This window comes from Alosa pseudoharengus, unplaced genomic scaffold (genome assembly GCF_046254945.1).
Source record: "Alosa pseudoharengus isolate Yale_2024_CS ecotype anadromous, Long Island Sound unplaced genomic scaffold, YU_APseudo_1.1 YU_APseudo_1.1_scf_25, whole genome shotgun sequence".
NCBI classification, from domain to species: domain Eukaryota; kingdom Metazoa; phylum Chordata; class Actinopteri; order Clupeiformes; family Clupeidae; genus Alosa; species Alosa pseudoharengus.
The window spans coordinates 2,467,384-2,480,199 of NW_027468696.1; the positions used below are offsets into that span (position 1 = coordinate 2,467,384).

Genomic DNA, 12,816 nt, shown 5'->3' on the forward strand with positions numbered 1-12,816 from the left:
CGGAACCGCTTCAGCTTTTTTCTAACTTTCATAACATATTGATGCTGTGTTGGCCTAGCAGAGGTGCATCTGTGCAGAAGTTGCATCAGGCCTAGGCTAGGACAGCAACACACGCTGGAGAGATATACAGCATAGCCTATAGGCAAACTAAGAAAAAAACACAAGTTTACCCGACTTTTGTTCCTGCTGTTCATTCTTGTGAAGTTTCTTCTTCCGTTTCTCATGCTCTGAATGGTAATTTGGTTTCATGTTCATCTTCTTAATATATGAGACACTGTCGCTATAACTGTATGCCTGTCTGTCACTAGCTTGACTCAAGGGGAGGCGGGGGATGGGGCCTTCATTAACATGTGGGGCCCTACACAACTTGCGTAGTGTGCGTATACGGAGAACCGGCCCTGAATACATAATTAGGCACATTTTAGACTTCACACACACACACACACAGACATACATTCACAGTAATCATACGTATGACACATATTACACACACAGTAGACATATGTATGCATGCATGCACATGCACACACACAGGCACAACCACAATCTCACACACACACACACACACACACACACACAAACAAACAAACACGTACACACACATATGCACACAATTCAAGAATATCTCAGAATTATGAACAGGCAAGATGGGGGTGGGGTTGTATAAAATGTATTTTACATGTGAAATATATGAACTTATCATGTTTTGGTACTTGTTGTCTAGCAGATACCAGTGAGAATTGAGTGTGCATAATGCAACTTGACGGCCATATTGCAACGCTTTTTGAGCACTCATTGGGCATCCTATTCGGCAGAAATGTGCGTGCGCAAGGCTTCACGACACCAATCTTGCTCCAGTGGCGAGTTCACAACACATGATTGGCACGATGTCTTCACAACACACCATATGATTGGCTCAATGTATTTACATCACACCACATGATTGGCTCAATGTATTCACATGTCGACATTTTGCCGAGGAAGGGGTGGGATATGTGTAGACAACGGCGTTACAAACTAGCCCCATGCATTTCTATAGAGGATATTTGGAGTGCTGTGTCTCCAAATTAGAAAGTCTCTGGTATACCCACTTAAAAAGCATCACCATCTCAGTATACCCACCTAAAACAGACAAGGATAGGTATTAATATTTGGGGTTGATCACAGTATACCCACTAAAGCTAACTAGACTACACCACAGCAGTAAGGTGCATACATTTCACCAGTCTTACCTTGTCAAAAATACTTACATGTTAAAAAACAAAAAAGCCAATACAATTCTTAACAATTTTCCCATTTATTTATAATGTGCATTGAAAACACAATATAAAACTAAAATATAATAGACACTTTAGTGGAAATACATTGGTATTTTAGACAGAAATCATACATCATCATACACACATTTTTCGTTCAATTAAACAAGTTTTACTTTAACTCTTTCCCCTTTTGTTGATAAGAGAAACCACTTTCACTGCCAGTTTGCGTACATTAAAACAAACACACACACACACACACACACACACACACACACACACACACAGTACACACACACACACACACACACACACACAGCATGTGAGCAACAACTACATCATATTTACACAATCTTTTCAACAGCTATTTTTACAATGGTCTGATTTGGAATGGTCTTTGAAGCCACCGTCTTGCTTCCAGTTAGAAAAGCCTGATTCTGATTTGAAGACTGACGATGGGTCATTTGAAAGCGAAAAAATTACGGAAGGGGTAGCAAAACACTAAAGATGGAATATTACTACCATTTGAAGTCTTTGTATCAGAAGTCATTGAGTGGCCTCTTCCTATTTCCGTGCTGCATCTTGCGGAATACCAGTTTAGGAGAGGTTGCACAGAATCATCTGCTCTAGAATGGGAAATGTCTGGAGAGAAGAAAATGAAACAAGTTTGAGTAACTTAATTGTTATTAACTTTCATAACCCACTGTCAACCTGGCGTTTCTAAAATGAAAGACAAAATATGATCACTGTAGTGGCAATAGGAAATAGCATCATACCATTAGGAGCAGCTATGCTTGGTGACTGGTGGTTCTGAAGACTGTGGGTTCAGGGTTTCCGTTGTCCGGTAATTACCAGACATTGGCCGGAAAAAAAATGAAATGTCCGACAAAATTAAATCTCTCCGGTCAAATTGTCCGATTGAAATTGGCTAATAATCCCGTCCCCTAACGCAATCTGAATTTGAGAATAAGCCTTAATATGTAAGCCTATATTATACGTCCTCTGGCTATGTTTTTAAATGAACAGGCTCGTTTGAAAAGTAAGCTATTAAACAACACGCAACAAGCCTATGCTGCATTTCAAATAGGAAGCGCACGCTTAAAATGTCCATGTTAAACAACGAACAAATGAGTGAGGCGGTTCAAACATGGCCAGGCCCAGGCAGACAAGCCTTAAAAGTTTTTTCAGAGGCCAGACGCGATGGATGATGATAAATTGGTAACGTCTGAAGCCTCAGATGTCCGGTCAACTCCACCACCACCAGATAAAAAGCAAAAGTGTCGGGCGTATCTGTCGGAATCAGTGACATTGGAAGTGGAGTTGCGGGGGGTGCGGCCGCTCCAAGACACTGTCATTCTCCGTGTAGGCTACACTGGACATGCAACGTGTTCTTTACCCAAAGCATACAGTAGGCCTATGCATTCTCTGTCTATGATCTGCAGGGTTAGGGCCTCCTCGACGAGGCGATTACTGGTCCGCAGATCATTTCTGGCACAATTAAACGGTATCATTGAACCGCGGGCGAAAGAAAAAGAAACTAAACATTTCCCAGAATAGGAAACATTTCTTAATTTATTGTTATCAAATAAAGAGGCATAGCATTAGGGGGTAGTGGTGTGAGCGCTCATTCTTGTGTGTGCGCATCTGTGTAAGTTAAACAGTCACCACTGGAGATAACGTGGGTAGCAGCAACAAACAACGTAGCCTTTTTAAAACAACAAACGAAGCGGACTCCTGCTGTCCATGAAAAGATACTGGCTAGATCTTGTTAGGCATGTTTAAGTTAGGCTAATGAACATGTTGCATTCTATACAGCCTGATTATGTCATTCTTTAAGCTATAGCCTGTATCCAGTTTTCCTCAATTTGACTAATTAAGAAGGGATAATAGGATATTTGACCGGCATATCATCAAAATGTCCGGAAAACGAAACCTCTGCCGGTCACTTTGACCGGCACCATTTTTTTCTAGCGGAAACTCTGTGTGGGTTGAAGTCACCAGCTCCTGCTCCATCCCAGTCTGTAGGTGAAACACAAATGCGTGTCACAAAATCCATGCTTGTATTCAGCATGTCGTCTGGCAACTGTAAAACCAGTTATTATTATTTTTTAAATCATATAAAGCTTGAGTGAATAGAGTAGAAAATGTAACCACTTTATCTCAACTCTCCTTGTCCTAACACTTTGAGACAGAATTCATGCGAAGCCCATGAATCAAATAAACTCAGAATAGTGGTTAATAACTTTGCAATGATAGCTCACATTAACTACAAAAACGTAGCGTTAGCTATTAGGCATGTATTCTCATGTTCAACGTTCGGCTATTTACAATTGGTAAGGCGCACTAGCGCATGTAATATTATTAATTTCGGATCCCAAACAAACAGGATGTCCATTTCTCTGCATTTCATATAACACCGTTTCAAACACTTCATACATTACCTTTCCATACATAAAATCTATCAGCATGCTAACAATGAATAACAATCAAACCTCAACTCAAGTAACCTAACGTTAAGTTAAGTTAACTGTTAACGTTAAGTCAGGTAACAGTTCACTGCAAGCTTGCTGCTGCTTCGTAATTTAATTGACAAACTTAACATATTAAATAAACGTCCCTTTCACATAATGATGATAACCAACATAGAGATTTGTGACTCACCAAGAAACTTCTGTGGAGGATGAAACGCTGCCATCGGTTCTTCACGTTAGAATTCTAGCTGATACTTTCGTTAGCCAAATGTATCAGTTCTTCATGTTAGCTGATACTTCCGTTAGCCAAATGTATCGTTTCTTCACATTAGCAGAGACCTTTCTGGTTAGCCAAATGTATTCTTTCCTTTACAGTTCACTGTGTGCTTTACCTTTCAAGCTTCATAGGTGCATTACTGCCACCAGTTGTTTGGGAATGGAATTGCATCTCTGATCGTCGTTCTCAACAAGTTTGACAATTATTGATGATTGACGGTACAGGGGCCAGTCAGGGGCCAATGAGATTTCAGATGGGGCCCGGGGCCCTGTGGCCCCGCTCCTAGAACCGCCCCTGAGATAGAATCATATATGCCTTTCACCTTTAGTTTTTAGCCAACACACAGACCAGCAGATACCCTGACTTTGCTGAATTACTGAAGCTAAGCAGGCTTAGTTAGTACTTTGATAAGAAACCTCCTTGGAAAAGTAGGTTCCTGCTGGAAGTGGTGTTGGTGGCTGCAGTGCAGCTAAGCCTCTTCACAACAGCCTCCCTCTAGCTCACCACTAAAATTAGATTCTACATAAATATATCAACTATAAACTAATACTGCATGGAATTTGCAACCAATTACATGTTCAACCCATCCTAGATGCACATTTCATGTAAATGTTTGTACCATGGAATACAAACGTTCTAGTTGATATATTGAAGTTGTTATGTAAGGTTGTTGGTTATTTTGTTCAAGTTGTGAGTTCAAGGTTACAGTATGTACTGGCCTCAGTCCTCTGAGCTTGCTGTGTAAGGGCAGTGAGGGGTTAATGCTGCTGGTGCTGTGATAAAGGGATGATTGCAGAGATGACTGACATGTGTTTTCAGGCCAGGCTGCGTCTCGAGGTAAAGCCACAAACTAACAGGAAGAGCTCCGTCACCCACATCGCCAGCAGCACACGTACTGCTGTACCTAAACGAAGATGGTTCTAAGACGGCAAACATTTACAATGAAAGAAGTTGTAATTTTCGGTCTCTGCCTCATCGCAGGTAAAATAAACACTAACGGAACCGCTTCAGCTTTTTTCTAACTTTCATAACATATTGATGCTGTGTTGGCCTAGCAGAGGTGCATCTGTGCAGAAGTTGCATCAGTATCCTGCTGTCAACATGTGAAGTTGTGTTGTGTTTAAACCATTTGGTTTTGACTGTTTTAGTGCCAGGAAGAAGTGCAGGAACTGGAATTCAACAGCTGAAAAGTTTCACGACGGGTGGAATACTCATTTTCTGCAAATATGCTAATCAGCATAAAGATAAGGAGAAGTACTTCTGTAAGGGCAATGCTTCAACCTGCCCTTACAATCGACTAACCCACAATGACAGCAGAGTCTTCCTGTATAACAGTGTTCAAAGGGACTCCTTATCCATTCTCATCACAAACCTCACCTCAGAGGATAGTGGGACTTATCACTGTGCAGTTGAAGATGGAGACTTGAAGACTTCATTTATTTTGGAGATGAAAGAAGGTAATGTGTCTAAATTTATATCTAAAAGTGATGACAGTTATCCTTCAAATATGTTCATGATTAGCCTATTTATTAGAGATGTCAAAGTTAAAGCTACAATAAGGCATTAACACAATACCATACTGTAGCGTCGGCGCATAAAGACTGTGTTAGCGTTCTCCAGCGAAAGGCATGCTGGGACACGAGGGTGAACAATCGGGGGGTTTATGTTGTTATTCTCCTAAGTTAGAAGTGTAAAGTTGGTGTCTTTATCGTAACCTGTTTCCCTTTTTAGTTATCCCTCATGTGTGTTCCTTTTCGTGTGGGGGGCTGGACCTCCCCTGTTGGTGTAGTGTGTGTGATTTCTTGACCTGCTCTGTGTGTATTGTGATCTGTGTCTGAGTCCCTGCCCTCGTTCGTGAGCCAATAAAGCTGCCATTGAACAACGTTGGTGTCGTGTGCATTACACGTTACAATACTTTAACACAGTTAAACAAAAATAGGCGCTGTTCTAACCAAGGCAGGTTCTTACCAGCAGTCAGTTGTCATATTGACAAAGAAGCAATGCAGTAGTCTTAAACCAAGACTTAGGGCTAGATGTACTAACACATTTACACCCACTTAAAGAAGAATTCCGGTGTGATATTGACCTAAAGTGTGTTGAAACATGATACCGAGTGTGAACGTATGTCTCATAGCCCATCTCTGCTTGTCCCCTGCACTCCAAAATCTGGCGCTAGTTAGCCGATGCTACCAACAGCTTTTTCAATGGTGGTGCTTCGGCATCGGCCTAGCCATGCAAATAAATCACTGTTTTACACCATTTACGAGGTTCAATGTATCTCCACACTTCATTGGTAGACTTCCGAGGGCCCTGACATTTAAAACGAGACATTGAGAACTTTGAAAAAGCACTGGTAGTTTACTTACAAGACGATTTATACAGACAGTATCTTCACGAAGTTTAGCGTTTGCAGCCATCTTGAATTTAGTCACGATAAGTCGAGCGAGGAGTAAGAATGAACAGGTATGATAAGGGATCAGATTCCAAAAATAATTCTGTAGAAATGCATGGATTCCAGTTTCTTCCAGTAGCAGCAACTGGAATCCATGCATTTCCACGGAATTATGTCTCCATGGGCATAGGTAATGAGCATCATTACTCATCGCCAGTGTGACACCCTAAGATTTCCAGAGTACCTTTTCTAAACATTTGGGTTAAAAGTGATTGTGTTTTAACCAGGCAGACATTGATCTCTATGGCATCATAACTGATCTGAGTACTTTGTGAATGTTTGACAGGTGACTGCTGTGATTCACCTGTTACAACTACTGGACACGAGGGAGGAAAAATAAAGATTCAGTGCAAGTACCCCGAGGAATCGAAGGGAAACATACAGTATTTCTGTAAACAACATGAGACGTTCATTGAACCGGACCTTTTTTACAGACAAAAAGCTGTAAATAAGCTGGAGTTAGCTTGTGAATGCTGATTATTGTCCGTTGTCCCCAGCCAGTTCTTAAAATGGCAGCCTAGAATAAAAAAAGAGCAAACAGAAAAATGTATTCTGTTTCTAAATAAGTCTTCTTTGACTTTACTTGCTTCATAATGATTATTCTGCTATTGAAAATGAACTTACCGGTAGTGCATATTGGCAGAACAAATGCACATTCTCAGATTTATTGCACTGTAAACTCCGTGTGGTGTGCAGTTTCAGGAGAAAGAAAAGGGAACTCAGCTGAAGTGAAAGGATTTACAAGGGGAGGCATTGTAATCCTTTGCAAATTTAATGACCGGGATGAACACAAGGACAGATACTTCTGCAAGGGAAATGCTACAACCTGCCCATACCATCGCCTCAACCCTGACACTGACAGGAGAGTCACTCTTCTTCCAAGCGTTCTTTGGAACGACCTATCAGTTGTTATTACAAACCTCACCTTGGACGATGCTGGGATATACCACTGTGCAGAAGATGGAAAACTGCTTACTGCAGTCCATCTGGGTATAGAGGAGGGTAAGGATTTCATCTTAGACTTTTGCCCAAGTGGTTTAAAAAAATTGCTTCACAGATCATACAATTTATGGATGTTTTATATGCAGTCAATGAGATGAAAGGATATATAACGCAAACCTCACTGAAAACTTGATAAATGTTTAAATGTTTGGCAGATGACTGCTGTGGCCAAACCATAAGAATAACTGAAGGGGAGGGAGGAAAGGCCATCATTCAGTGCAAGTACCCTGTGGAATTTGCAGACAACATCAAGCATATCTGTGCACATAAGACTTGTATGGAGATAAATCTGTCAGAGTCCAAACCAAACATAAGTAAAAAAGTATCTCTGTCTGACAACAAAAGTGAGAACATCTTTACTGTGACTATCCATAATCTGGAGAGAAAGGACGCTGGGATCTACTGGTGTGCGGTACGGCCTGGTAAAATACATGCCACTTTGCTTGGAAGGGTGGAGCTCCAGGTTTTAGGTGAGCATTGCATTTACTGACACATTTGACATGCAGCATACAATATTATTTATTCTCTTCTGACAATGAAAGGCAGGTATATATCAGATACATTTGTCTATGGACAGACACTGATGGATACAGTGAAAATCTTAATCGCCTGTCTTCAGAATACTAAACCTTTGTAAAGAACAAAATATTAACAAAAACAAATCATTACGTTGTATAATATTTGTTCAAGGCAAGTTGATCAATCCCTGATAGCACAGGGGCGTTGAATCCACGTTGAATCAACCTCCGCCGCTTCAAACAAACGTGGATTCAACGCCCCTCAACGCCCCTTTGCTATCTGGGATGTGTTCAATATGTCTGGTAACCATTACATATCTCATGTATGGAACATCTGATATTAAGTAACTGTGTGAGTTGGACTGCCTGCTAACCAGCTTATGTTAGCAGTTATTATACCATAATGCTGGACTCTGGTATAGGGACTTCTAAAATGCAAGCAACCTTTGCTGCATCCTGGTATAGGGGCTTCAACCATTGCTACAGTCTGTGATAGGGGCTACTGAAAAGTTAACAAACATGGCTGCAGTCCAGTGTAGGGGCTGCTTAAATATTAGAAACAATATCTGCAGTCTGGTAAAATGCTGCTAATGAAGATAACATTTGCATTTATTCAGTTAGCAAAACATTTTTATACAAAGCAAAGCAAGTTACATATGTATTATCCCCAGAGCAGCTCAGGGTTAAGTGTACAACGGGTGGAAGTCAGGAACAGAACCCACACCCTTTTCTGCCCCCAGAGGCAATTAAGGCATTACTGTTGAATAGGGACAGACAATTGAACTAATAGATATCACCATACAACTTCCCTGGTTGATTATTTACTTTGAGACAATATATTTTATTTGCATTTCAAGTTGAATTTTATATGTAAGTATGTCAATTATGCATTACCTGATTAATGATGTGGTAATTTGCATATACTTGTACTACAGATATCTGAATATGGGAGAAAGGCAGGTTCAACATTCTTGTTTTATGTTTATAAATTATTGACAAATGTATTTACAGAGGGAATTTTTGATAACTATTTTCATCACTCCATATTAAAAAATACCAATGAAGGAACTAGCCTGGTTAGCATGCAGATCTTGTCAATTGTAATTGAGAGTGGTTCTGGAAAAGGTTCTTTGACTTATGACTTCCAGCAAGGGTGTAACTAGCAATGAAATTAAACTTATAGGAGAAAGAAGTTTTCACATAGATATCTGTTTCTCGAGGTCACCAAGTACTGTCAGTACAAAAAAAAAACCGAAAACAATCGGTTTTACCTAGCTCAAGTTGCTGCAACCAGCAGCTATAGCGCTACACTCTGGGGGCATGTCAGTGAACTCCCATGTACATGCCCCTAAAGTGTTCGTTGGATTTCTCCTTGAAGTTGGTGCATTTAACTCATACTAAATTGTTTCAGAAGTGTAGCAGTCTCGTAAACAAAGGTTTTAAAGGCAGTAGTTTGCTCAATGAAATACACATCCATGCCGGATTAGCAATTGTATTTCCATGCCCACATTTTAAGAACATTGGAAATAGGCTTCGATGGCCTCTTGGCCAGACGAACCTGCAGAGCAAATCCCAAATTTGCCAATAGTTTAAAAGTAAAGTACATCAATTAATAAATTATAAGTTACTTTATTTCATCCTTTCATTACCACAGAACACAGGTGTTTGTGTTGAGGTACAATTTCCCATGTATTGTTAACCATTCATTTGGCATGCCATTTGCGATCACATATCTGTGTTGTTCCCACAGAAAAAGCCCCTGTTGAGGATGGAAAGAGGCCTCTTCAGAATACCAGGACTCCTGTGTTCTTGGTGTTGATAGTAGCGCTGGTGATAGCAGTTGCCCTCTTTCTGTGCTACAAACGTAGACAGAGAGGAAAACAGGGTAGGTAGTGACACCCCTCTGCCATCTTGTCTTTCTCTCTCTCTCTCTCTCTCTCTTTCTCACACACACACACACACACAAACACACACAGAGATTGAGAATGTAACATTTCCTCATATGATAACAGTATCTTTATGCTCATCAGACAGATCAAACAGAGTGATCTACCCCAAAACAGTGGTGAGTAAATGTCTTAATAATTCAAATGATATTTAATGTCATGACGCAAAGTGTCAAATTACTGCTCACTAGCCCATTTTTGTTTGTTAGTTGAATGTCTGTCTGAGTTTAGTGAAGGTTCAGTTATGATATCTTCTGAAAACTATGATGTAATGTGATGAATGGATTGTGTTTCTAATACTTGATTTCAGATATTTAATAACAATGTTGCCCAATCATTAGGTCAGAAAATTATACCTAAAGTGAAATGTGCTGTCTTCATAAAGTTAAAAACGCAATATATTGAAGTGAGGCTGGTATGGTATGAGTTATTTGTCTTTTCTCTATCTCTGACAGAATCTCGACCCAGATGGTATTTATGAGGAGATTGAGGACATTGGTCCTCCTCCTCTGACTTCAAGATGCAACTATACCAAGGTAGACAATGCAGGTGACCCTACCTACTACACTATCCAGTCACCCCCAAACTTTCCTGATGATACAGGCCCCCACCTTCTCTCCAAGACATCTCACACCCAGATCACCACTGTCTATGCCACTGTTGAATTACCCACAATCCCCGGCAATGTCCCCACATACTCAAACATCCAGTCACCAATACACACTTCTGCTGACACACACCTTAGCACTGGTACTGATGAAATTGATAGTACAGTGAGTACTGTCTATACTACTGCACAATGTCCCAATAATCCTAGTGGCATCCCCACACCATGCACTGATAATCCAGACCCCACAAACCCAGCTAATCAGGAACCGAAATACACCAATGAGGACACGGTGTGTAAAACCCCTCATTCACCAACACACTCTTCTGATGATCCTGACTATTCTTTGGTCTGTAGTCTAACAAGTACTCAAGTCAATACTGTTTATGTCAACACAAAACATTTTATGAATAATGATGGCACAATGTGCGCTGAAAAAGTACCCTCAAAACCAATTGATTTGGAATTAACTGCTCAAGTAGAACCAAGCTACCCTGGGATCTCAGCTGTCTGTATTCCATCAGGTACAACACACACTGACCTCCATACAACCCAGTTACCCTCATATAAAAATGATGATGACCCTGTATACCCCAATTTCCAGGTACCCATAAACCCTGACAATGAACTCACTCATGCCCCTGAACCCATGACTTCTGCTGACTCAACCCCTAAAATTCATCCTATTCATGTTCCCACAAACCCCAGTCCTGATCACATAGATCCAACATTCCAGGGTTCTTCAAACTGAATATTCCATAACCACAAACAACTGTGGACCCATAAATACTGAACACACACACACACACACACACACACACACACAGACAAAATGTCGAGAATCACACACAACTATTCCAATTTCCCATGAACCTGAATGTTGACCACAAAGGATTTACTCTTCAGGGTTGTGCAATCTCCACTGATGAATAATGAACTGCCGCAGCTCGTGTCCCCATAAAACCCCAATGATGTGCATTTGTGTTTTTATATTACTGACTATTTCTATTTACACCGTTCACTATGTGTTTTTATATGTGATTTATATGTGTATTTTATGTGACTATAAACCACACGACTAACCCCACACTTAGTCCGGTGTGATCCATAATCCACGTTCCATTCGATCCATTCTATTTACACTGTTCACTATGTGTTTTTATCACCCTCAGGAAAGTCCACTATTGGTTTAGTGTTACTACAGTAGTTTAGACTACTAGTGATTATCTGCTTGTACCTCATCTTCGCTAACCTAGGCCAATAGCATTGTATATTGCACTGGCACTGCATTGTCTATTACCTTAGCAAAGATGGTGTGAATGCAGAATGCATTGGCTTGGCGTGCATCAATATTTATATTATATGATTTATGTAAATGTTTTTTTATGTTTCTAAGATTTCCATTATCTTAGATGATTGTCAATGTACTGTACATGCGTGACGTGAAAGATAGTAGAGCAGCCAAACATTATCTTTATATAAAACATGTTTCATTTCTTAGTCTTGACCACATTTCTGGCATTAATAAAGTACAAAATAAATGATCACACTAGTATGTTGCATTCTGTTAGTTGTGTTTATGTACCTGTCTATCTATCTGTTTATCTATTTATCTATCAATCTATCTGATGCCAAGCAAGGGAAAATGTTACTGAAGCCAAATCGAATGAAGCTCTACTGTATATCCACATTAAGTTGTATACTAACTTAAGTTGAGTGATTGCTAACATGCAACACAGCCCTGGCTCTGTGAACTGGGAACAAAATGGCTGGAGCCTGTCCCCCTAAACAATAACAAAACACTGAGTGGATCTTCTCAGGGAGAATAGATGAGAGGTGTGAGCTAAATCACTTGTGTGTTTTCTTAGGTGTTTGGTTCAAATTTAATATGAGTTGCTTTGCCTTTGGACAAAAGCATCTGCACAGAAACATAAACAAACCTGACACAATCCAGCATTGTTTATCCTATATTTATCGGAATATTCACCCTACTCCATTTACTGGCATTTGGAAATCACTTTATCTCCCTACTCTATTTGCGCATGCGTGTGTGTCTGTGTGTGTGTGTCTGCGCGCGTGTGTGTGTGTGTGTGTCTGCGTGTGTGTGTCTGTGTGTGTGTGTCTGTGTGTCTGGTCATTGCAAAATGACTCCTTATCTCCCTCACTCTCCTCTCACTCTGTGCAACGTAGCGTGAGGCTGAGCTGTTATCATGCCGCTGCGGTTTTGGGTCTATGGTCAGAAACTTTCCCACTTTCTGTGTTTCACATCAAGTTGATAACAGCCTGT

At 40.4% G+C, this 12,816-nt stretch overlaps 2 protein-coding genes across 2 annotated transcripts; both read left to right on the top strand.

Annotated features, from left to right (window-relative positions):
* The first annotated feature begins 4,893 nt into the window (after nt 1-4,893).
* LOC143099147 (CMRF35-like molecule 9) lies at nt 4,894-6,933 on the top strand. The gene is made up of 3 exons (XM_076262227.1): nt 4,894-4,985; nt 5,153-5,461; nt 6,743-6,933. Exons 1-3 carry the CDS (start codon nt 4,919-4,921, stop codon nt 6,931-6,933), a joined length of 567 nt encoding a protein of 188 aa, XP_076118342.1. The 5' UTR covers nt 4,894-4,918.
* A 92-nt stretch (nt 6,934-7,025) lies between these two features.
* LOC143099227 (uncharacterized) lies at nt 7,026-11,526 on the top strand. The gene is made up of 5 exons (XM_076262322.1): nt 7,026-7,458; nt 7,614-7,928; nt 9,727-9,861; nt 10,007-10,041; nt 10,378-11,526. The coding sequence occupies exons 1-5, from the start codon at nt 7,050-7,052 to the stop codon at nt 11,278-11,280; spliced, it is 1,797 nt and encodes a 598-aa protein (XP_076118437.1). The 5' UTR covers nt 7,026-7,049; the 3' UTR covers nt 11,281-11,526.
* Nucleotides 11,527-12,816: the final 1,290 nt, after the last annotated feature.